The sequence below is a fragment of the Calidris pugnax genome, unplaced genomic scaffold, assembly GCF_001431845.1.
Source record: "Calidris pugnax isolate Ruff unplaced genomic scaffold, ASM143184v1 scaffold70, whole genome shotgun sequence".
NCBI lineage: Eukaryota > Metazoa > Chordata > Aves > Charadriiformes > Scolopacidae > Calidris > Calidris pugnax.
This window is the reverse complement of record NW_015090862.1, coordinates 14,432,200-14,456,215: the sequence shown is the minus strand read 5'-3', so window position 1 is coordinate 14,456,215 and position 24,016 is coordinate 14,432,200. Positions and strand designations below refer to the sequence as shown.

Genomic DNA, 24,016 nt, shown 5'->3' with positions numbered 1-24,016 from the left:
CAAATGAGTGGGTCTGAGTTTTTTCCTGGTGTGTTGGATGGTGCTGTTGGCTGCTCTGGATGCTGCCCCATTCCTGCATTCACGGAGCAGCTCTTCTTCCCTCTGGAACCTGGGGACCCTTTGAGAGCTGTCCTAAACACTGCTGAGAATCGCTGTTGGCTGCTCTGGATGCTGCCCCATTCACGGAGCAGCTTTTCTTCCCTCTGGAACCCGGGGACCCTTTGACAGCTCTCCTAAATGCTGCTGAGAATCTCTGGGGTTTAATTTCTACAGCCAAACGAGAAAATTAAAGAGGGGGTGGGGAGAGAAAAATATAGATAATAAGCTATTGGAGCTGAGCCTTGCTGGGATAGGAGACACGAAGCCATGGAGTCCAAGCAGGTACCATCACCCTTCCCCTGCTCACCCCCACAGCTGGGATGTGGTCCTGAAGATGTCCCCTCTCTTGGGCATGGCTCCTGGCCCCCGTCAGGTCTCTTATCGCCCTCTAACGAGAGAAACCAAAACTGCAATTTATCATTATTATTATTATTATTATTATTCATTTTCCTTTTTTTGAAAAGCTGAAGGACTCCTTGCCCCTGCAGCTGGGGCCGGAGGGACACTGAGGCTAGGTGGGACACCTGCACCAGCTGAAAACACACATTATTTGGGCAAATCCATGCAAAGATACCAAGTGCCAGAGATCTGAGGCCCCACCTGCCCTCTCCTCCAGAGCCCTGAAGAAATGGCAGCTGTCAGAGTCAAACCCACTCCCTCTGCCACCACTTGTACCAGCTCTCAGGAGTTCAGCTTTAGCTGAATCTGCCAAGTCATATAAAAAATGTCCAGAGTGTAGGGGGACAGGGGTCTCCCTCGCCCACTGCCCTGCCAAGACATCACCCATGGTCCCCTGCTCTTCAGCCTAGCACAGCAAGAGCACACCTGCATCTCCTGGTGGGAGAAAGTGCTGAGATGCCCCCTGAGTGACTGAGGTGTTCCTGTCCTCATTAGAATCATAGAATTGTCTAGGTTGGAAGAGACCCTTGGGATCATCGAGTCCAACTATCTACCCTACTCTACAAAGTTCTCCCGGACACGGTATCCCCCAACACCACATCTAAACGGTTCTTAAACGCATCCAGGGATGGTGACTCAACCACCTCCCTGGGCAGCCTGTTCCAATGCCCGACCACTCTTTCTGTGAAGAATTCTTTCCTAATGTTCAGTCTAAACCTACCCTGTTGGAGCTTGAAGCCATTCCCTCTCATTCTGTCGTTAATTACCTGTGAGAAGAGACCAGCACCAACCTCTCTACAGTGTCCTTTCAAGTAGTTGTAGGGAGTGATGAGGTCTCCCCTCAGCCTCCTTCTCCTCAAACTAAACCGTCCCAGCTCCTTCAACCACTCCTCATATGATTTGTTTCTCAATATCTCTCATGTATTGAGGTGCCCAAAACTGGACACAATACTCGAGGTGTGGCCTCACCAGTGTTGAGTACAGGGGCACAATCACTTCCCTACTTCTACTGGTCACGCTATTTCTAATACAAGCCAGGATGCCCTTGGCTTTCTTGGCCACCTGAGCACACTGCCCAGGTGACATTAGTCACACATGGCATGGAACTGTCCCCAGGAGGTAAGTGGTGAAGGCATAGGCCATGCGGGGACACTGGGGCAGCGGTGGCAGCAGTGACCCTATGGCATCTCCGAGAGGTTCAAGTTGTTCTCCAGGTCGTGCTCCACAGCCAGTGAGGGTGCAGCTTCTGCGGGCAGCCCCTGGGGCCTCAAGGTCCCATCCCGTCCTACCCCTCTGCCTGAAGCATATCATCCCGCGGTGTGATGAATGCTCAGATGCCACAGGTTTGGCTCCAAGCCCCATCTTGGCTGTTCCTGCCCATCCCCTGGCCTCAGGCCACAGCCTTGGCCGCTCCCAGCTTTGCATCCCATGGCTCGGGGCGAGCGGGGACACGGCGGTCCCCCCCACCCCCAGGCTGCTCCTCCCACCCGCCCGGCTGGGAACAGCCACAGCACTGGAATATTGTTCACCAAAAAATGGCTTTTTGCTGGGAACCGGCTGCCCTCTAGAGGGTCGGCTCTGGCACGGCGTAAAGCAGAAAGCGGGGGCTTCTCAGCCTTCCCGTCCCCTCCATGGGGTGGGTGCGAGGCAGGGTGGTGGGGGTCCTGCTCCCCCTCCTGCTGAGGGGATCTCCCCTGAAGAAGTCCCTCTCCTGCTGAGGGGACCTCCATTGTCCAGCCTGGACAATGTGGACACGGCCCAGCCATGGCCACCTGGCCTGCTCAGCACCCTTGGGATGGCCACCACGCGACATAGACCATGGCCTTATGGAGGAGACGCCCCTGTGAGACCCATTGGACCCACCTGAGAGGGTGATGGGGGAAGCTGCATCATGCCAAGGGGTCATTTCCCCATCAGCTTTGACGAGGCATCAGGATCGCGGTGTTTGGAGCGTGGTGCCGCGGACACAGGCTGGCAGGGGGATGCCAGGGAGATGATGCCAATGTCCCCCCAGCGTCATGGTGCCCGTAACTCACCTGCCCACCGCCCTGGTTCCTCAGGCCTTGGCTTCTCCAGCTTTCCTGCGGAAAACAGACGAGTCAGTGTTGAATTAAAAACATCACCCACCTCAGATAGATTCACCCCCCCACCTCGTGCTCTGGGCAGGGACAACCAGCCCAGCTCCCCATAGGCCCCCACACCTCCCCACAGCCAAGATGCCTCCTCTCCGTGCCACAGCCCCCCGGCTCACAGCCACAGTTGCTCTTTCCATTAAGAAAACCATTTTTTCAGGGGGGTATAACTCAACTGTGACATTTCACTCTTGGCTGAAACTTGGCTCAGCAGCGGGGGGGCTGGGAAGGGATGCAGGTGGGAAAAGTGCTTTTTACAATGAGCTCTTGTAACTCGGGAGAAACGGCTTCAAATCCCTGCCCCGTGTCCTGCCATGTGGGCCTCGGTGGGAACGGGTGGAGAGGAAAGACCAAACCCAAAGCAGCCCACAGGACGCCATCGCTTCCCACCTGGGGACAGGCACATCCTGCCCAGAAGGGGCTGGGGACGGAGTGGAGAACTCCAGAGATGTAGCAGAAGCAGCACTGCTCCTAGAGAAAGGAGAATTCTCCCTAGAAAGGGTCAAAAAGTAGTTTACAACCCCCCAACAGAGATCCAGAAAAGATGGAGTTTGGATAAACACATAAACATCAGTACCATCCCAGTAAAATCCCGGTGGAAATGGGCTTCTGATCGGGTGGAAATTCCCATCCGAAGGGGTTTCCAAGTCTCTATCACCGCAGACTGCGAAACTATGTGAAACAGCCAAGAAGAACATGCTTATTCCTGCTCAGTGAAAAAAAAAATACCCATCCCGGCGTGCCCGTGGCCCGCAGGAAAGGGCCCCGTGATCCCAGAACAGGCCCCGGTTTCAGGCGCTCGCCCAGTGCTTCCACCAGAGCCCTGTTGTACCCAGGGGCTGTGGGACAACCCCCCCAACCCTCCCCCAGACACACCACGCTGGGGCGGTTCTGAAAATCTCAGTAACACTTTTTAATATACAAGAATCAAAAGTACAGCAGTTTTACAATGTAGGAAAATTTAATACATACTATATAAACAACATATTTACATCAGAAATCACTAGGACAGTGGCATTTCTTTCACAAATATAAATTAATATTAATTACTGTTTTTAGTCAACAGGTTTAAAAGTCCACATTTTTACAGTAAAAGTCCTTCTGTCCCCTGAGGGGAGACGGAGGTCAGGAGGAAATGGGTGAAAGCAGAATAGTATATTTTTGTGTGGATCACTTAAACTGTTCAGGTAATGACTTGGGAGCGCTGTTAAGCATCCACTTCAGTTGGGCACCGCATCGCATGACCCCACAGCAGGTTTTGGACTCCCATCGGGTCAATTCATAACTTTACACCATTTTCAAAGGGGGTCAGGCCGAAAAACTCTCTTTTTTTAAAAAAAAAAAACAAAAAAACAAACCCAGCAAGATGCTACTTTTTCCTGCAGAGGCTGGAGGGAATCCCACAGCTGGTTGGGAAGATTAAAAAAAAAACAAACAAAAACCAAAAAACAACCCAGCAAGATGCTACTTTTTCCTGTAAAGAGGCTGGAGGGAATCCCGCAGCTGGTTGGGAAGGATTTTCAAAGGGGGTCAGGCCGAAAAACTCTTTTTTTTAAAAAAAAAACAAACAAAAACCAAAAAACAACCCAGCAAGATGCTACTTTTTCCTGTAAAGAGGCTGGAGGGAATCCCGCAGCTGGTTGGGAAGGAAGAGCGGTACCAGGTGTTGACACAAACACCACAGTGAAGTTTTATGGCTGTGGACCTGTCCCCTCTGATCCCACTCACGTCCAAGTGACTGCGTCTGGTTATGGTCCCTATCTTGAGGGGACAAAGAATGCATATGTGTGTGTGTGTGCGTGCTCAGGGAGGACTTTCTCCCAAACCTAGTTCTCCAGCTTCATTAAAGCCAAAAACCCAGTGAAGACCCACTCACATGAGTGAACAAAACTATGAGACTTCAGTATCAGGGTAACGTGACAGTAGGGACAGCTCTTCGGTGGATATGGATAAAGCTTCTGCTGTTGCACAAGAAGGAAACCCCAACCAACCTCACGCCTGGGACGAGCAGAAACCCCCAGGCCTGCACAAAAAAAGTGCCTCTTGCTGGGGTTCAAAGTTTTCCTGCACCAACCGTAACACTGGTCTGGCCAGTACTGCCTTTTTGCTACAAGGGTATGGCACGAACTCTCCATCGTGATAGCACCGCTTGGCGAACAAAAAGAGCGATTCTCTTTGCCCCTCTGAGGTTTCTTCCATTTTCACATTAAAAGCTAATACCTCTGAAAAGAAAGGACCTCTTTGTTGAATACCACAGCGAGCGCGCCTGCAATCACAGCTTAGTGAGGAACATGCTGTGTCTCAGCACCTTCCCATCACCCGGCAGCTCCGAGGGGGGCTGTGGAAGACTCGCCTTCACCTCCTCCTGCACAGGTAAACACAAGCGTTAACACTTTCTCGGGGGCAGGACAGTGCCCTTAAGGAAGCAGAACCGCCCTGCGTTTGGTGAAAATCCGGCAAAATAAAAACAAAAGGGGAGCAAAACACTTCCTGCGTGTCCCGTTAAAGCAGCGGGCTCGGAAAAGGGGGGAGTGATGGCATTTTGAGGGATGCACTGCACGGAGGGGGGGGGATGAGGGGGTTATTAGTGTCGGTTTGCGTGCGCCTTCCAAGGCAATGGCTGGAGTCAGGAAACCAGCCCTGAACACCCACCTCCCCTCAGGCTTTCAGGGAAAGAACATCACAGCTTGTTAGGGTCGGATACTGGCATCTTAACAGGAGGCCCAGCTTCTGCTTCCCACCAAAAAGAGGAGTCTGGAACAGCCTGTTTTTTAATACTGAACTCCAGGAGATGAGCCATCCCCAGAGAACCAGGCTCTGGGCAGCCCGGCTGTTGGGAGAGCTTTGTGGTCTCCAGGGATGTGACTCTATGGACAAAGACTTAGGACATGAAAAATAATCACCCAAACTACTTCTGGCCAGCAACCCCTCTCACGACACCAGCCTGGACACTGCTCTGCATCACATGCTGTGGCTCAAATACTTGGAGGGGTGTTTGATCTGAAGTCCACTAAGCTGGGCTGCAGATTCCTCTCCTCCCTCTGCCATGCTGGGCTCCTAAGACATTTGCTCCAAGGATTTTTAAGGACCCAGTCCTGAATTCCCCATTCTCCCCCTGCTCACTTAAGTGCTAAGCCCTCAGGCACATTTCCAATGTAGACAGACAGAGGGTCTTTCAGTGCACCTACTTCTAGCAATTCAGAGTCACTGCTGATGGCAGGAAGGTGACTGTTTGCTCAACACCCACCAGTCCACTGGATTGCTATTTAACTCTGCTCTACCATCCCTTGTGCTTTTGTTGCAGTCAGGGTTTGTGATCACTGTTTTCACAAAGGACAGAGAGAAGAGACTTGCCCACAGACTGGAGCACTTTGGTGGCAGGGAAATTAGGAGCTTCAGGATCCCCAGATGCCAAGAGCCATCTTTCAACCTTACAGCTCCCAGCCAGCATCTCTTAAGTTTCCAGACCATCCAAGCTGCCCACATCAGAAGAGGAGTTTTTTTATAAATTCCTGAGCCCTGTCCACTGGGAAATACTGCTCTCACCCCAATTTCTTTCCTATTGCTTAGAAGAGAACTAAGCCTTCACTAAGGAAGTCTGTCTATTTTTCACATATCCCAAAGACCCCTGAAGTCAAAATTTGCCAGTTCCAGCCCTGGAGATGGGAGGAACATCCCCCAACACCTCTTCTGTTGCAGGGGACACAACAGCAATCAAAGCAGAGCCAGTTTCTTGAAATGGATAAAGACACAGAAATGATAATGTGGCCAGGAAAGCAATGGATTGTCACCAGCATGGGTCCAACTCCTTTGGAGTCACTCTGCAGGGAGACATCGAGTCCCTCTTTCAACCAAGCTCGGCTGCTGAGGGACTCTCCTGTCCCTCCTTGAATATGTCCTCCCATTGCCCCATGCTGGTTACACACAAAGCCCAGCCCAACCAGTTTATCCCCATCCCAAAGCAGCATCTGTCACGTAACATCAAGTCAGAGCAGGCACCCAGCCTTCTGCACAGTCCGCAGCAGCATCGATCCACCTTCTCGGTTTGGGGACAAACTGGCTGGGGAAAATTCCCTTGGGTCCATTGGAAAGGGGAAAACAAAAACAAAACAAAGGACGGGGCAGCAAGGCTGGTTCCAGAGTTCAATGGTGAAAAAGGGGAAAGGAAATGGGAATCCAAACCAAGAGTTAGGGAAAAATCTTCCTCCACCTACTCCCCCCCAAAATCCTCCTTGACCCACAAGATGATAGCAGCATGTTCAGAGTTTATGGTTGCTGGTTTGGAGAAACCAGCCACTGTTGCATCAAACCAAGTATTTCAGACGTGCGCTCTCCCCTCTCTCAGTCACTTTATGTTTTCCGCATGTTCCAGTTATAATCTGGATTGTTTTTCTGTTCTAGCGACCTATCCAGAGGTGACCTGTGATCCAGAGGTGACTTGGAATCGTGGGGAGATTTCTGAGAGGGGGGCGAGCGAGGGTCCGACACCGCAGGGTGAGGTGGGGGGAGAGGCTGTTTGTAATCTCCCGATTTGTCTGTGTGGAAGGACCGGTAGTGGTCCGAAGGTCCTTGGCCATGGTACCCCATGGGTGGCCTGTGGTCAGACATCCGTCGGAAATCCTGCTGGTGGTAGTTCTGAGGCCTGAACTCATCGGATCGTCGACGCTTGGAATCATGGTGGTGCCTGCAGAGAGAAAACAAAAGGCATGGAGATCAGTTCCTCAAGGAACGTCTGGCCACCGTGGCTGGGTGCGTCACCACAAACCCTCCCCAGACTTTCTGAGATGAATTAACTACCTGTCATAGTAATCTCGGTGGCCTCTGTGGTCTCGGTCACTGTTGTACTGTTCGTATGGCCTCTTGCGGGAGAGGTTGTTTGGTCTGTAGTTGCCAGAGCTCCGGTGGGGCTCTCCGCGAGATCGCCGATCCCCGTAGTGGTGGTCCTTGTACCAGTGCTGCTCATACTGGTGATGCCGTTCCCCACCCCACATCTGGTTGCTGTTGCCACCGTAGTTGAACTTTCGATCCCTCTGCCATTCTCCTCGGTCTGCAATGAGGAAAGCACCAGTGAGTCTCTTTCATGCTTCAGTTTAAGCCCATTACTTTGCTGAATTCTCAAAGAAATTATAGCTATTGCTGTGCCCCTTTCACTTCCTCCTCCCTAAACTATGTGGGCCCAATTTTATTCTTTGAATTTCTTTATCATTATTCTAGCAAATCCTACTCTGTTCTGTTCTTATACTCTTTTCATCACTATATCATCATGTTTTCTAGTCAAGCAATAAGCACAGGGGTAATCTATGTTGCATCCCATCACCTTTAAACCTGACCAGCCCCAAGTCCCAGAAGGGTTTGTGTCCAAGAGCAAACAAACAGCCACCAGGTTAGAAGGGATGGTTTCTGCTTCCTTGCCAGTGCTCACCTGTGTTGCTGAAATGTCTCTTGTTGGGATGGCCGTAGTTGTCACGTGGATGCCCGTGCATCTGCTGCTGGGCATGGGATGGGGGCATGTGGATCTTCTGGGAATGAGGATTGTGAGGCACATGAGACTGGGACATCACAGAATCGCGGCTGGAGCCTGATGGCTCTGGGCGGAAGGGCTTCTTCATGCTGGACATGTCTTCCTTCTTCTTCTGCTCCTGCACGGTGGAAGAAAGGGTTACAGTTCAACTGCTCTTCCACCACAAGATTCAGAAGACTATGTGAGCAACACCCTTGTCTGTCAGGCTCTGGATTTTTCTGCAGGGTCCCCACAGTGTGGGCCACTTAAGGACTAGGTGAACCAACTGTGCATGGGCATGGTACAAATGGCAATGGTACAAATGTGGTGCACAGGCACAACACAAATGTGGTACAAAACAGGCACAGTTTGGTCCCACTCAACTCTGCTTCTAAGTCCTATCTCTACAGGGCAGCACGCCCAGATTTTCCACTCTAAAGGTCAACTCCACACAACATTTCACACCAAGCAATGCCTTTTCTTGGTCAGAACAGCCAGAACAAAGTGACCAGTGTTGTTCAGTGAAGAGAGAAATGCCACATGAAAGAGGAGGAAAATGCAACCAGACTGTTTAGATGTTCAGAAAATCACAGGCTGCCAACAACAATAAAGAAAGCCCATGATAAGAGGCACAAAGTACTGACACTTCAAGTGCGACAACGTGTAAAGACAACAACCAGAGGGAAGGCACTTCAGATCTCACCTCTTCTTCCTGCGATCTTTTCTTATGAGCCATCTTGTAAAGTTTGTGCAGTTTTCTGGCATCAAATTCTGTGAATTTTGACACGAATATCCATAGGTTCCTAGAAGGAAAAAAACCAAAACTGTTAATTGCTATATCAAAGGGGAAAAAAAAAAAAAAATCTGTTAATTGCTATATCAGCAGTTTTAACTGCCAGCTGCTTTCAAACCAACACTAAATCAGTTCTACCCTCTCTGGAAAACAGTCTCAACCCGGCCCAGGACAGGATGATCAGAAGAGCTGCAACCAAGCTCTTCAAAGTAAAATGTGTAGTGGTTTATCTAAACTAGCTCTGAAATCAATTTAAGTGAAAGCAGCACAACTTGCAGACAAAACCCTTTACCTGAGACTGGTCATGGACTGAGTGGGCTAGAGAATGTAAGATTTCACAGGTTAAATAAGAGGCAAATGGCACACTCATCCACATAAAACCCAGCAAGCCTCTAACTACCATTTTTAACTATCATAGACCAGCCAAAGAAAACAAAATGATCCCTCACCTTCTCCATAGCTTGATATGATCCTGGTCAGTGTAGGCTTTAAGGCACTCAGAGATGCGGTCCCCAATTTTTAGGAGGCAGTTGCGCGTGTGCTCCAGCTGTTCTTGAACCGTCAGTCCCTTATCAGGCTTATCCAGCTGCTTTAGTGCTTTTTTTACTGGTCTCATCCTTTCCTTGCACTTGAAAAAGCAATAGAGAGCAGAAAGTGACTCATTTGGCACAGGGCTCTTAATCAGACAGAGCTGGAAGAAGTTCATTAGCATGAGATATTAGCTTTACCTGACCATTAGGCAAGGAGAAACCCGCTACGAAAATAGCAATTTGATACACATTCTGCAGAAAATAATCAGGAAAAAATGAGAGTGCCTCCATTTCCACTGTTGCCACTTTTAGAGGGGAGCAATTTGCTTTGCAAACTGCAATTGCACAGGGGGTTTGCTCTTGCCCTGATCCCACGGCGGGCAGGGATGCGTAACGGAGCGCTGACACGCTGAGCCAGCAGCCCCAGCTGAAGGAGTGCTCGCTCAGGAGCCTCCCTCTCCATCCCCATCCCTGCGTGCTTTAATCTATTGCTTTTACCCAAACTGGGAAAAGGTGAGATGAAAGCACCGTCTTTTTCAGCTGTGCTCATCACCGCTGTGCACAGACAGTAAATCAGACAGGTTTCTGCTGCCTGACTGGACCTTTCACGCATCACGGAGGGAAAGTCAAAGAAAAAAAACAGCCACAAAAAACCCCCACAGGACCTGCAGGGAATACACGGATTTTAATGTAGAGAATTGTTGTTAAGAAGTGATATTTCAGCACTTCTCTGTGCAAGTCAGGCCAAGGAGACATTCTGTCATGACAACTTTTACTAAAAGACTATTTTTTACAAGGAGCCTTGCAGGCATGTTTGCGGCATTTACACAGCGAGGGAAGTGCTTACAGCTCAGATAACGCTGCACCTCCTACAGATATAACAAGGTCACCCTCAAATCTCTCCTGCATTTCCCTGCCTGGAAGAGCCCCAATACCTCCTTGGCTTCTACAGGAGAGAGGCGACTACCTAAGACTGCAGGGTCTTCTGCAACCCAGGCCTGTCAAACGAGCAGGGGGAAATAATCAGCTGAAAAGAGCCCTTCTGCATGCTCTGGTGACATGCTGCCCTCTTCTGCCCTGGATGGCATCCCTGGCAGAGGCAGGGGATTAACGAGTGCGCTCATGCAAAGCTGAATTTTTGAAGAGAGTTATCTGAACGCTTTAAGAGTGCAATTGCTTGGTGAGAATCAGGAGCTGAAAGAGCTTTGAAGTTTCTTTCAGCTGAAGTGCCATTAACAGCTGGTAGGCACAGAGACAGCTGGTGGACAACTCTCGTACAGGGTTGTTCTGCTGTGCTCTCCGACTGGCCAGAGAAAACCACCGTGGGGCACTAGAAGGGGGCTCGCACCCCAACACCTAAAACACATCCTTGGATAACACATAAGCAAACCCCTGGCTGCCTTGCTGGGCTCTCTGCCACTGCCCTCCCATCTCCTGAGGAAAATACTCACTATACTGAATGTTTCTTGGTCCAGATCGTCATCCTCGTCTTCTCCAATGGGGATGGGTTCACTCCCCGCGGTAATGTGGACGGGACCTTGTGATCTCTTCCCTTTACTTCCAGATTTGGCTTCACCACCTTTAGGCTTTAACAAGGACAAATTACACACATCACACGATGAGCCAGACTGCAGGATCCCAAGCGACCCAACTAACAACCTCCACACTATTGTTACTGGCAGTTGTTAAACCCTGGGCATCGCTCCCTACAACTTTCCTCCCAAGATCTCAAATTGTTTAGCTATAATGCCTCTATTTAGCTTTACGTCATCCCTGAGGGAGCAGAGAAAAGTCAGAGTCAACATTTTGGACATGAATACGATATTCATACTCACAGAGAGAAACACAATGTTAAAGACTTGGAAGAGAGGTTAAGCTAAATAATATATATCCCTTGCAAAGGACAGAGCTCAGAGTAGTCTCACGTCTACGAGGATTTGCAACTCCATGTGAGGTCACTAGTCCTCAGACCCTCTAGAAAGCAACCTCAAATCATGGCCTATTAGTATAAATTTTGACTTATATGACTTATTTGCAGTCAAAGCCCTTTAGAGTCAAAGTCACACCAAAAATCACTGGAAAGCAAACTTTCCCCTACATATGCAACAAAACTTCTTGGTTTGCACTTATGACCTCAGTGTCAAAACACACTGGGCATGCAGTACATACCTGTTCCTCAGACAGGTACTTCAGGCCATTATTATAGGAGCTTTTACCCCCCCTTCCAATTTGAACCCAGCCTCGGGGCAGTTGTACCCAAAATTCAAGGGACATTTTAGTCTACAACATACCATTGATGTTGAAACCCTCATTCTGGTGAGCCCTGAACAGCCACAAGGACAACTCACAGTCCTGATGGTGTGGCCAGTTGGGTTATTTGGGGTGAATTTAAATTAGAGGGGAATACTGACAAGGAGCTGCCAACCTTATGATAAATCACAGCTGAACAGAACTTTGATCTGAGTGCTCCAGGCTCTTCCCCCTCTCTCCCTTACCATCAGCTATTTGGCCACATCACTGTCACAGGGACAGACAGACTTTAAAGGCAGCCCAAAAAAATCTTTTCCTTTTTGCTCACGTTCCATCAAGCTTTAGGATACATTGCCTTTTCCACTTCTGGTTGCAATTCTTCACAAAAAGGAATTCAGAAGGACTGAAAATGGGATACCCCCTCACCCCACAGTGCTTAATTGATGTTTCTTCACACAGGGCCTTTAATGAATCATACGTCTCATAGCTTGCCCTTCTGCTCAGAGACTTTCCTATCTGTTGAACTTCTCCTGAGAGTACCACGTACCTTCTCTTTCTTGTCTTTTGTTTTCTTTTTCTCTTTATCACTTTCCTTTTCCTTCTTAGTGGTTGTCTGTTTTTCCTTGTTCTCTTTGTTCTCTTTCTTCTTCTGTTTCTTTTTCACAGGGCTCTTTTCCAAGCCATCCTCCTAGAAAAATCAGTCACAGCACAAAGTTGGAGTCCTTTCACCTCGTGTACGCTTTCTTCCATAAAACTGACATCCTTGAAACACAGGCAATTTTGGAGGCCCATCCAAATTTGCCCTCACACCTCTTTAACCAGACAGCAAGCCCACCCAATCCTTGAAAAAGGGTATAAAAACCAGATGAGCTCCAGTCTACAAGGAGCTGGCACGCTGGAGATAAGCACTGCCTTCCTATGCCAGCTGCGCTCGAGAACGCTCAGCCCCTAAGGTAGATACGGATCAGCACACGAACAAAAAGCCTTAGACTTCAAGCCAAACCACTCAAAGACAGAAGGTTTTCTAAGCAACAGCATGACCTTGGTAAACTCCAGCTTCACCACCGGCTGACGTACTGAAAAGGAGAGGGAAACAATTCCTCTTTCTCTCCTTTATAAGGGCAACAGACTTTGTCCTGAGACAACTTTTCCTCCAAGTCAGTATATGGATGTGTGTGGCCACTCCAGGATCCATCAAAACTCTTAAAAGCACTAACGTAAAAGAGTGGGTGGGAAAGGTCCTCCTTTCACACCAAGAGCTGAATGTGTTTTTGTGACTTTGTCAGTCTCCTGTAGGAACACACTCTTGTGGTGCCCCCTGACTCCACAGAGTATCTGCTAGGGGTGCTTCTCCAGGAGAGTTTCTGCAGTAACAACATGGCTCAAGGAAACCCGGGAATGCCACTTATCCACCGAGTTGACTCACCTTGACTTCACCTTCTTCTGACTGGTTGTCTGAGTGCCGAGGAGAGGAGAGTTCATTCCCATGCTCATCTTTGACTTTGGGAGCCTTGTTCTCTTTCTTTACTCGTGGTTTCCTCTTCTTTAGCTTGCCCTGGCGAAAACACAGAACAAGTCAGAGCAAGCAAACAGCTACAGCTGCTTCCTGAGGACATACCCCACCTCCTGAACATCTCACAAACAACTGCCAGTCCTGCAGAGTGGCAGGAAACCTAATGAGCCTGAGTTCCTCAGTAAATGTAATAATTACTTGTCCCTTACTAATTATCATTTCAATATCACAATATAATCAGACAACAGACAAATCCGTATTCTTTCATGTAGATGATGTTCAGTGACCTGGGAATGCAGACTATCTCCTACCATCAGCAAACCACTCACCCTGCAACCCCCAGAATAAAGCAGCTACATCTCACCTCCTCCCCATCTTTCATGTTCTCTTTCTTGTCCAGATCTTTCTTCAGCAGTTTCAGTAGATAATCAACTCGGGTCTGGAGCTGTTTTCCCTGAGGTTTCTTATCTGTCTCAACAGGTAGGATCTTTGATAAACAAGAAAAAAAAACATAATACACCCACATGCACCTATATCAAACGCTGGCAAAAGAGATAGACTTCTAGCAGCAATTCTTCCAGATCCAGCAAAGGGTTGGAGATGCTGCACCTTCTCAGGGAACAAGAAGGTTCAAGTATTTCTTCTAGTTCACACACCGACTCTCTCTGTCTAGCCAAAAGCAAAGCTCCTGGAGCAAGCATCTTTCCCCTTAGCCTTTTGCAGAGGAGAAAGGACCCCCAGGCAGCTCTCTAGATTCTCTATGAGAAGGAAAAACACTTAGCAAACTATATGTGGGACTTTGAGCTGCAAAACTGAGTCCATTCCCCCTGACATATCAGCTTTGCTTGTGACAGCCTCGTCCTCTTTGGTAACCTCAGACATTGCTACAGCAATGGCACAAATGCACAATTCTTAGCAGAAAACAATGCTGCAATGTGCCACTTTGTGGAGTTTGCCAACTCTGGTTACCTTCATACTTCATTGGAAATTGGGTGGCATGTCCCAGGCAATTGTTTCCTTTGTAAAATGCCTTTCTGAACTTCATATGCAGGAGGGCGCTCAGCCAGTGTCTGATCTTTGCTAAAAACACTAGTGGGGATGTCACAGGAATGCAGTGCATTGACAGCAAAGCTGGTGTAGAGATCCCTCGTGTTCCTCAGCCCTACGCTGCAGTCTGCTCTCCTTCCCTTGTGCTGACACAACGGATGGCGGCTTATTTTTAACCTGGATCATTTCAACATGGCCCCCACAAACAGCTCTTATGGGAATGGAGCAGAGGAACTAGATGGAGGCTTTCCAGCTGGCTTTGCTGCCACGGCCAGGCATGTGACTATACCCTCAAAGCTAACACAGAGCGGCCTTGACATAAGCAGTGTCAAATCTGTGAAAAATTATTTCCACAGAAATTCAGACTCAGCTTCTTGTGAGATGCTCAAGGAAATATCAAGTCACGATTATGCAATGCAACGTCTACACCGTGCATGTCACCACACATGTCAGCATGACCATCTTCTTCCTGCATCACTTCAGTGTGGTTCATATGGTACCACTCAGAGAAAATTTACTGCCAATCAACTCACACAACTCTGCTTTCCATCAAGCACGTAACATTCCATGGAGGTCGCTGTTTGCCTCATTATTATTTATTATTATTTTTGGAGTGGTTACAAACATAAACATCTGTTTCTGGAGTAAATCAAACCATGTTGTCTGTGAAGACTGCAATGGACCCAAGGCAAGCAACAAAGCAAAGCCACCTACCTTATCGGATAACTTCAATTCCGGATCTGTTTTAATTAGCTCCCAGTTTCCATAGCCATGCTCGTAAATTCCCACTAACAAGCGAGAATCCTCCTCCACGCCCCAGTCTACATCAAAATGGGCAGCTTTGACACGGCACGTCAGGCGGTACCTGAAGGCATTTCAAACATGAGCTACTTTTAATGCTGCAGAGGATAAAGCAAATCCACACACCTAGGCTATTCTTTTTCCACTACTAAATCCAAATTCCCTGAGCTTCTTTCCGCATTGGCTACTGAGCCAAACTCACTTCTTCCTCTCCTCTGGGTCCGCCGGAATGGATTTATGCAGCATTTCAAACTCCTCTTCATGCTGGATGATGGATTTCACGTTGACTTGGACACCAGAAATCTTGATAGTAGGACCTCTTCTTTTTCCAGGTCCTTTTCCTGCTCAGCAATAAAACAGCAACTTAGAGAACTCTTACAGAAAGAAGTGCCTCTCTAAAAGCATCTAGACACATAGAGATGAAGACCTTGCCTATAGACTCTTATTTAAACATAAGGCTGTCTGCTAAGGCAGGCCTAAAATATCAGTTGTCTTTCACTAACTCACTTAGATCTGCAATCCAAACACTTCCCAGTACCATTTTTTTAAAAAATACATCTAAGTACACTGGAGTTGTTGCTTCAGTAGTTTTGTTCAGCTGCAACAGGCGTTGCATGACCCAGTGTGAAATCCAGCCTAGACCCCTGTATCTCCAAATAAACAGCACAGATCAGCTATAGAGTGGTTGATGATGCCAGCTCCGAGAAGTGCTAGTTGTAGGTCCAGCTTTACCATGGAGCACACAGCACCAGTTTGATCCCCAATCCCAGGAGCAGTTAAATATGATCTCCTTTGCCTTGTGGCCCAGCATTAAATAACCTGATGATTTCAGCCCCTCCCCACAAAAACTCAAGTTCAGCAGAAGCCAACAGACCAAATAGCACTTTCCAGTCTGAGCAGAAGACTCGGGGGTTTCCCCTCTGTTGGTGAGAGCTACCTGGCAGAGATGGGATGGTTTAAGTGTGTTTTTCACTTGTTCTTTGCTTTTCAGCTGCAATGTGACACACCTCCCTGTCCAGCAAGGGGGTGGTTCTCTCACCAGCTCCATCAAACTTCCCCAAAGCCCCCACGACACAACGCTCTTTCTTACCTTCACTTGGGTTTTCCTTCAGCTGCTCCTCGTACTCTTGCATTGCTGACACACAGCTATTGTGGATGAGTTCCCCAAGCCGTTTCAGATCAGCCACAGACTTATCCACCAGCTCAGCATCCCGGGCAATACACTCCAGCCTGGGAAAGGGGGGAAAAAAGAATTGCAAATTTTGTATTTGATGGAGCATCTCTCCTCCCAGTCAATTCCCAAGCAATAGTTTCATAGCTTTTACCAGTCAATGCTGTGCACGAATGAATGTAGGAAACCTGCTGTTCTGCAGGAGTTGAGTTTGTGCAGGAAACAACACAGTTTTAGTCTTTTTTTTAGGTCCAACAGCTGCAGTACAGTGTAGGTGTAGTATAACTGATCCAATCCCTTGGATTTTTTTAGTATTAAAGCAAAGGTGAGAACTATCTGGGGCACAACAGGTACTCTCTGTGATCCTTCATGCTTTCTCAGCTTCATATTAAGAAAAATGTTGGTCAAAAGCTGCCACCTGCTGCCCCTTTTCCCTGGCTGAAGTTGTAACATCAAGACCCATAGGCAAACCTTGTGTTTCACACCAGAGGATTACAACCAGCTAAAAAACCAGAGCCGTTTCTCAGACAACATATGGAGGGATCCCTGCCTCAGCTCTGAGACCTCAGCAAGGGCTGCAGCTCTCCAGACCCAACACACATGCCCGTTTCCCTTCCTCCCTCACCTGCTGTGGGTCACAGCACTCGTGTGGGGCTCTGCAGACCCACACTTGAGGACAGTGGGTCCTCCACTTCCCTTCAAGAGGGATATGGCAGCAAAAGAAAGATGCTCTGAATTCAGCCTTGACACTAACGTGCATAGAGAAGCTTGGCCAGTGTCCTGGGTAGCATTTGCTGCTCAGACGGCTGCTCCCTCTCCTTTCTCATCAGAGTGGGAATGCCCCAAAGGCCAGATGCTGCCAAGCAGGATGATGCTGTGCATGGCCCAGCACCACTACTCGCTGCTTTTTGGCCAGGATTCATCCCAGCCCATCAGCTGGGACATGAGGGACTGCACAGCAGCACCTGGGTTACAGATGGCAGGGCAGCAAGGCTTTGTGATGTCCATGGAGGTTGTACCAAACACCCTGTCCCCCTCTGATCATCCCCCAGAGCAGGGCTGGGTTGAGACTTACCGTTCAAGGGGCAGTCCAAACTTCTTGTAAGCCTTGATAAACCTAAGCAAAAAGAAAGAAAAAAACACCAGAAACTAAAGCAACTGCCATACAAATTGGGTCCAATATCACAAATACTCCTGAATATATTAATTACAGCCTGCCACGTTATCAACCTTGCATTCCACACTGATTAGCTAAGCATCACTCAGGACTGGTAAGCCTAATCCATTAGCCTCCATGAAGAGTTTTCTGACCTTGGCTGGAGAAGAACACAACATCACTCTGAATGTTGGATGTTTCACAGATGAAGAAAAAAAAAAAGAGGAGTCATAAGCATAGTATAAAAAAAATAATTGAAAGAAAGCATTGGCTCGTACCATGTTGGTAATTATTAACTTCATTTTTCCAAGGAGAAAAGAGGCATTAAATCAATGTCATTGGTAATTTTAATGCTCAGGCTGTAAGTCTAACAACCCATCACAGAAGAGCCAAGTGTGGTGCAATCCATCACAGAGGTTTGCAGACAAGGATTGCTATTTATTTTTATGTCTTATTTTTATTGTGAAAATCTCTGCCATGGCTAACACACAACTTCAGGCCAAGAGTCAGACACTGTCGCAATTGAACAGTGCCTTGTGCTGGGAGTAGACCCAACGGCTTCAACTACAGATTATTTTTAAAATGAGTTAATTTTTTCCCCTTGTCTTTTTCATCTTGTGCTCTTTCAGCCTCTTTCTGCTACATCACAACAACCTAAACTGCTGCTATAGTTCACATCACAACACCTCCTTCCTTCTCTGTGATTTCAGGGATAGATATGGGGCAGCTACCACAATCTAAAATGTCTGACCACCTCCTGTTCAAAAATACATCACCTCAGAGTCAGAGAGAGAGTGTCAAGGAAAACCTACACCTCTTTTCCATCTTCGGCTGAACATGTGGGCAGAGCCATAAAACAAAGATCTTTGTGAAAGGCTGAAGAGTTAGAAGATATGAGAAGAAAATAATGCTCTGGAATTCAGCCCCCAGCTGACTTCAGGGACACGGTGCAGATGAGGATACACAACTGCTGGGATCAACGGGACCAAGGCTTCTCATGGGGTCATTTTGCCAGAGCTTGCCTTTCATTTCAAGCTTAAATCAGCAGGACTACTGCCAGAAAAACGTCAGGAAGGCCAGAGTCCTTGGCTTCTCCAGCTCTGTATCGCATGGCACCTAAGACCTCACGTGTGATATTGAATTAGCTCAATCCACTTGGCCCAGGAAGGGCAGTTACAACAAGGATTAATTTTAGGAAGGTACCAGCTTCACTCTTGCCTGACTAAAGACAATCCAGTGCATTTTACACAGACCTGAACATTAAGGTCATCAGCTGGAAGCAAACTGAACTATACAAAGGGACAGAAGGTGGCCAAATAAAGCAGCTCTACTTAAACCAGTGACGTGCTTACAGGTGGACACCTCCTGGATTAGTCTGGGGTTTTCTCCACCTGCATGGGATTTGTGTATTTGCTTTCTGAACTGTCTCTCGTGCTCAGCACTGACCTCCTGATTTCAGCATCAGTAAATCCTTCCACAGTATCCTTTCGGACACTCCGAGGACGCCCCCTGCGCTTTGGTCTCTTCTCGTCGTCAGTATCATCCGTTTCGCTTTCTGAGCCAGAGGATCTCTGAAGCCTTCTCTTGGTTTCTGCATCTGATTCACTGTCATTTGTCTGAGCCTGTACGGGCCAGAAAAACAGCAGGACAGTTAATAACTGCTCATCTGCCAACTTTTACTGTCCCTCCCAGCACTACTGCACATTCAGACTGTAAAACACCTTGGCATCTCTCTTCCTGAAGAAGCAGAAGCCCATGTAACCAACCTAGAGAGGCCGCACACCCTTGCAGTTCCCACCTAGGTGAGGCTCTGGTGGTCATCCTCCCTTTACAGCCTTCCAGCCAGCAGTTTCACAATCACATTTTCATTTACTAAGGTACAAGATATATTAAAAAACCTTGATTATCATGGTTTTGTGCCACAGTCCCTAAGGCTGTCTTGAAAACCATGACATCTCAGAAATTAATCTGGAATCATCCGATACAAATTATCCTTCCCTCTAGTTTTCACTTTAATGTTTTTCCCCAGCTTATCCCAAAGAATACTTCATAACCCTTTAAAGTGCCATATCTCAGCAGTTTCCTTGCACTTTGTCTGCTTTCTGTTGGACTGGGGTAGATCTTATCACCTAAAAAAGAATTTGAGAAGATGCCATCTCTTTTGCCTGAAAGGGTCACGTTTTGGCAAGAGCAGCTTGCCAGAAAGTTTAAGCCAGAAATTGGTTTAAACTGCAGTAAAATCTGCATTCTAGAGCTGGATATTTTGCCCTGTGCTCACTACAGGTTCTCTTTATTTTTTCTGCTAAAACAAGACGAGTCATTCCAAATCCAGTACGGGCCCTCACACTGCATTATAAACCATAGGCACAATGCACAATGCCAACAAGATGTCAATGTGCTACCTCTATGCTACACTCCTAACCAGCTTTGGAGAAGGCAAAGAAGCCCTCAGATGACAAGAAGACTTCCCTTGAGCATCACCTTTGTCAGCTCTGCTGCCTCCCAGCTCCTCGAGATGGACCATACCTTTTTAGTCGAGCTGCGGATTCGAGGCAGCATGTAGATTTCCTCCAATTCCTTCTGCCTTTCTTCCTCCTCCACCTTTTTCCTCTGCTCCTCTGGAATGATATCGTCCCAGTCCTTCTGGGACCGCTCGTCCAGCTCTGTCTCTTCCTCCTCCATGGTTGCAAAGTTGGCCACCTTTCATAAGCAAAGGAACACTTTTAAAAATTCCCTCCCCTGGCAGGAATAACCCAGAGCTGTCTGCTAAGCCTCAGCTCCTTCCCCATAGGAATTTTGCCAGCATTTCCATAACTACTTTATAATTGATCCCTATGTCACTACATTCCTGGTTCCTTGCCACGTCTTTGGGCTAACAGCTTTTGAGAAAGTACGTGCAGTTTAAGAAGTACTGCTGAGCCTCCGTAAGTTATCGGCTTTGTTTCCAAATTTGGTAAATTCTGTATTTTATTCACAGCCTTCAAAACCACTTACTTGAAACGAATACCTACGTATCTCCCCCAGCTCCCAAACCCAGATAACCCCCTCAGCAAACTGCTTTGCACAGGTCACCTCTCACCAGGCCCGACTTGTCCCGTTTGTTACTGATCTTACCAGGATGGCAAGATGTGGGGAGCCACGTTCCCCCACGCCACGACAGAACTGGGGGGTCCATACCTTGAACTGGGAGAGGAGCTCGTCCGTGGCACTGGTGGACACTTCGTTTTCTCGTGTTTCAGCCAGCCGCAAAATCTCATCTATGTCCATCTCCTGCCAGTCAGGAAAAAAGAAAAGAGTGATAAAGCAGAGGGTGCAGAGCACAGCAGGAAATAAGAGGCTTTGAGACCAGACTCGTGGGGTGCAATAGCTAAACAAGCACTGTGCTGATAGGAGCTAAATAAAGGGCAAATATCTGCAGGGTGTCATCACCGAGGGCAGGGATGAACTATCTCAAGTGGTAGAAAAGCGTATAAATAAAGGTGATAGGACAGAAGAAAAGGAACATCAAGGCCGAGCAACGGGGAAAATTTCCAGCCAGGGAGATGTATTAACTGTGGACTGTTTCCCTCGGGGGAAGCTCTGCTGCTCGGGCCATTAAGAGAATTGGTCAAAGCACTCAGTACTAAACTGTCAAGCAAAGCTGTGCTGAAGCAGGAGAGTGACCTATTCAACTTCCCTGTGCTGACTCCTGCCTGTCCGTGAGAACAACCAAAAAAGGATGCTGCACAAGAGCTCAGAGCAGGCAGGGAGAGGAGCTTTCAGCAGGCTCTGCTATAACGAGCTAATGAATCCTCGGGAGCCAAGGGACTCTCTCAGTGACCATTACTATTTAAGCCCCGACAACAAGGCTCTCCTCAATCCCAGAGCTCTCTTCCTCCTTTTCTGAGCTCACACACGTCCTGTGCACTGACCTGCTCTCATGCACAGGGCAAGTACAAAGAGGGAGCAAACACACACGATCCCCCCATGCAGACCTGCAGAGGACTACAAACAGCTATGTGATTGGAGTTTCAAACTACCTGAGGCTCTGACTCTTCCCCTTCAAGCTCCTTGAAGAGATCTTCAGCTCCAAACTTCAGAATAGCTGTCAGCTCCTCTTTGTTGAAAGGATTTGAGCTGCAAGAACAAATGAGAAAGAAAATGTTAAGTCAGTGCTGCTACAACACAAAACCACACCAGAGCTTTTACTAATAAATCGAGTAAGTTAGTTTTCTACCCAGCAATATAAAAAGCTTTTTTATTCCGTCCCTCATCTCTTTCCTGCTCTAATTTTCTACCCAGCAATATAAAAAGCTTTTTTTATTCCATCTCTCATCGCTTTCCTGCTCTAGCACAGACAACAACTATAAAGGGAGCAATCTCCATCTGCTGGGGGGAAATGGGGAGATTCTGAAGTCACTGCCAAATTGCAGCTGTTTCATGACCACCAGCAGGTTCCCTCAGACCAGGATGATTTCTGGGAGGAAGACAGAAGGAAAACCAAGTAATGCATTAAAACTAGTTTTCTATTTCTGATCATCTTTATCCTGTGTGTCTAAATTAATGGTTGCGTAAGCCAAATCAGTGGAAGTTGCCATTATTTACTAGTCTTCTGCCCTGTCTTCTATCAAATTAATACTGGGAAATACCAGCAGCTGAAGCTGGTTACACCACATGTTGCACCAGACATTTCTGGCTCCTGACATAATCACTTACTTGGATCGCCCAGAGTTGTTGTCCAGAACAGTCCGGCCAGTGGTGTCCATACGCTGGATCACCAAATGATCCAGCACCATTTTCTTCTTGGCCCTCTCAATGATCTCCTCCTCTACCGTACCCTTTGTGACCAGGCGGTAAATATTCACCTGAAGGGCAAAAAAACCCAACAAACAGAGCTATTTCCCAGACCTGAACATGCTCTGCCAACACAGACTCTGCATCACTCCGTTGTTTTACAGGAGACTGGTCTGCTGATATGGTTTCTTCATGCACAGATGTGTCTTTTTAGAGTAAAAATAGGCCCATTCTTTTATATCTCAGGGGGAGCAATTGAAATCAGGCTGGTTAACACAGATCTTGCATGTCTAAGCACCAGAATAAAAATCTTTGGAAACAATCACTCTAAATCCAAATTAACGTCAAACTTTTCACATATCTAATAAAACCATAAAGGTGGATGTTCTACTTTCTAAGTTTTTCAGGATAATAAAGAACGGAGTCAACTAGACTGAGAAGTGTGATGCCACTGGTTGGGTTCTTGGTTTTGAACCATCCCAGAACCCAAAGCCAACAGAAAGACTTGGCAAGTCTGGGCTGATTTTTCATTTCTTGGAGTCAGGATTGGGAGCAAAATGACCAGGTTTTCAGAAGCTCTGGTGAGGTAGCAGGCCATTTAGGTGCACACACTGAAGCCACAGAGAAGCCACTCTTCTCACCTGCTTCTTCTGTCCAATCCGGTGAGCCCGAGCCTGAGCCTGAAGATCATTTTGGGGGTTCCAGTCCGAGTCAAAGATAACAACGGTATCAGCTGAGGCCAAATTAATTCCCAGCCCTCCAGCTCGCGTGGACAACAAGAAACAGAAGTCCTGGCAGGGGAAAAAAAAAAAAAAAAAAGGCATCCATGAGTTAGCCAGCCTGTAACTGTGGATATTAAATAGAAATAATTTCCCAAAGCTATACAAGGACACGGAGGGAGAGCTCTGTTGCATTCGTACTTCTTAAAGCAGAAAAATGATTTCCTTTCCATACTCCCTGCTCATCCAGGCTAAGTGCCACTGGTCTTCAAGCTAAGGCACAAGATGAAGTGGTGCTGGCAGGGATGAAAGGTGTGCTCTTCCAAGAAGAGCCTGGCAGGGATTGTCATGGGAGAGCAACACAAACAACACAAGGCAAGGGCACCTTGGAGTCTCTTTTGAAGGTCAGCCCACCCTGCCCACCAGACTCCTACAAAGGCAGCAGGCAAACACGTGCTTTTTGTTGCCTGCAGCTTGCTGGGGGTGAGATCAGCAACTGACAGACTGTTTGAGTCACTGCCCAAGGGCACGGGGTGCCACCTTAGAGCCAAGATGCCTGAGCCCTCATGGATGCCCCCAGGAGAGGGGAAAGGGCAGCTCCTATGGGCATTCTTGCTGCTTTCCTACCCGCACTGCTGCCTCCTTCTCACTTTTATTTGTTAACTTTCCCAGGACCACGAAGCACCTTGCTGTATCTCCTGTGTCAGCCAAGAATCCCCCTCCAGCCCCAGCTTTTGGAGCTAGGAAAGGTATTTCTCACTGGCTGGGCTCGCTGTGGCACAAAACAAGTGCCTTGCACCAGTCACTGTGAGTCAGCAAGCCCAGACAAGCAGCTCGAGATGCCCTCTCCTATTACACTGGAGATTTTCACCTCCAACACCAGACTCTGCCGCCTGCTGACACTATAATCCCCCTTTTACCTCTGCCATTTCATATCCAAAACCAGTTTCATGCCAGAGGAACCATTTAGCAACTGTCTCATTCCCCATGACCATGGGGAGAGAATTTCTAAATTCTGGCTATTCTCAGCCTCTTTGGGACTTTCTTTCTGGAGATGCGACGTGCAGCCCCGTTCTTTGGATGTGGGAGATTTAAAATAAGCAATATGCCTAGTTGCAAAACCTGCTATATCC

At 47.8% G+C, this 24,016-nt stretch overlaps 1 protein-coding gene across 1 annotated transcript in view; it reads right to left on the bottom strand.

The window, feature by feature from the left end:
• Positions 1-4,184: 4,184 nt before the first annotated feature.
• The window catches only part of CHD2 (chromodomain helicase DNA binding protein 2), a 74,600-nt gene continuing 54,768 nt past the window's right edge, over positions 4,185-24,016 (bottom strand). The window contains exons 25-43 of the mRNA XM_014944374.1: positions 22,806-22,955; positions 22,087-22,235; positions 21,411-21,507; positions 20,569-20,661; positions 19,918-20,091; positions 18,838-19,013; positions 17,311-17,352; positions 16,155-16,294; positions 15,267-15,405; positions 14,978-15,128; positions 13,581-13,703; positions 13,130-13,258; positions 12,251-12,391; positions 10,905-11,039; positions 9,373-9,551; positions 8,834-8,933; positions 8,053-8,269; positions 7,428-7,677; positions 4,185-7,314 (exon numbers count right to left, since the gene is read on the bottom strand). Coding sequence (XP_014799860.1) covers positions 6,981-7,314; positions 7,428-7,677; positions 8,053-8,269; positions 8,834-8,933; positions 9,373-9,551; positions 10,905-11,039; positions 12,251-12,391; positions 13,130-13,258; positions 13,581-13,703; positions 14,978-15,128; positions 15,267-15,405; positions 16,155-16,294; positions 17,311-17,352; positions 18,838-19,013; positions 19,918-20,091; positions 20,569-20,661; positions 21,411-21,507; positions 22,087-22,235; positions 22,806-22,955 — 2,919 coding nt within the window. The 3' untranslated portion in view covers positions 4,185-6,980. The remainder of the gene's footprint in view (positions 7,315-7,427; positions 7,678-8,052; positions 8,270-8,833; positions 8,934-9,372; positions 9,552-10,904; positions 11,040-12,250; positions 12,392-13,129; positions 13,259-13,580; positions 13,704-14,977; positions 15,129-15,266; positions 15,406-16,154; positions 16,295-17,310; positions 17,353-18,837; positions 19,014-19,917; positions 20,092-20,568; positions 20,662-21,410; positions 21,508-22,086; positions 22,236-22,805; positions 22,956-24,016) is intronic.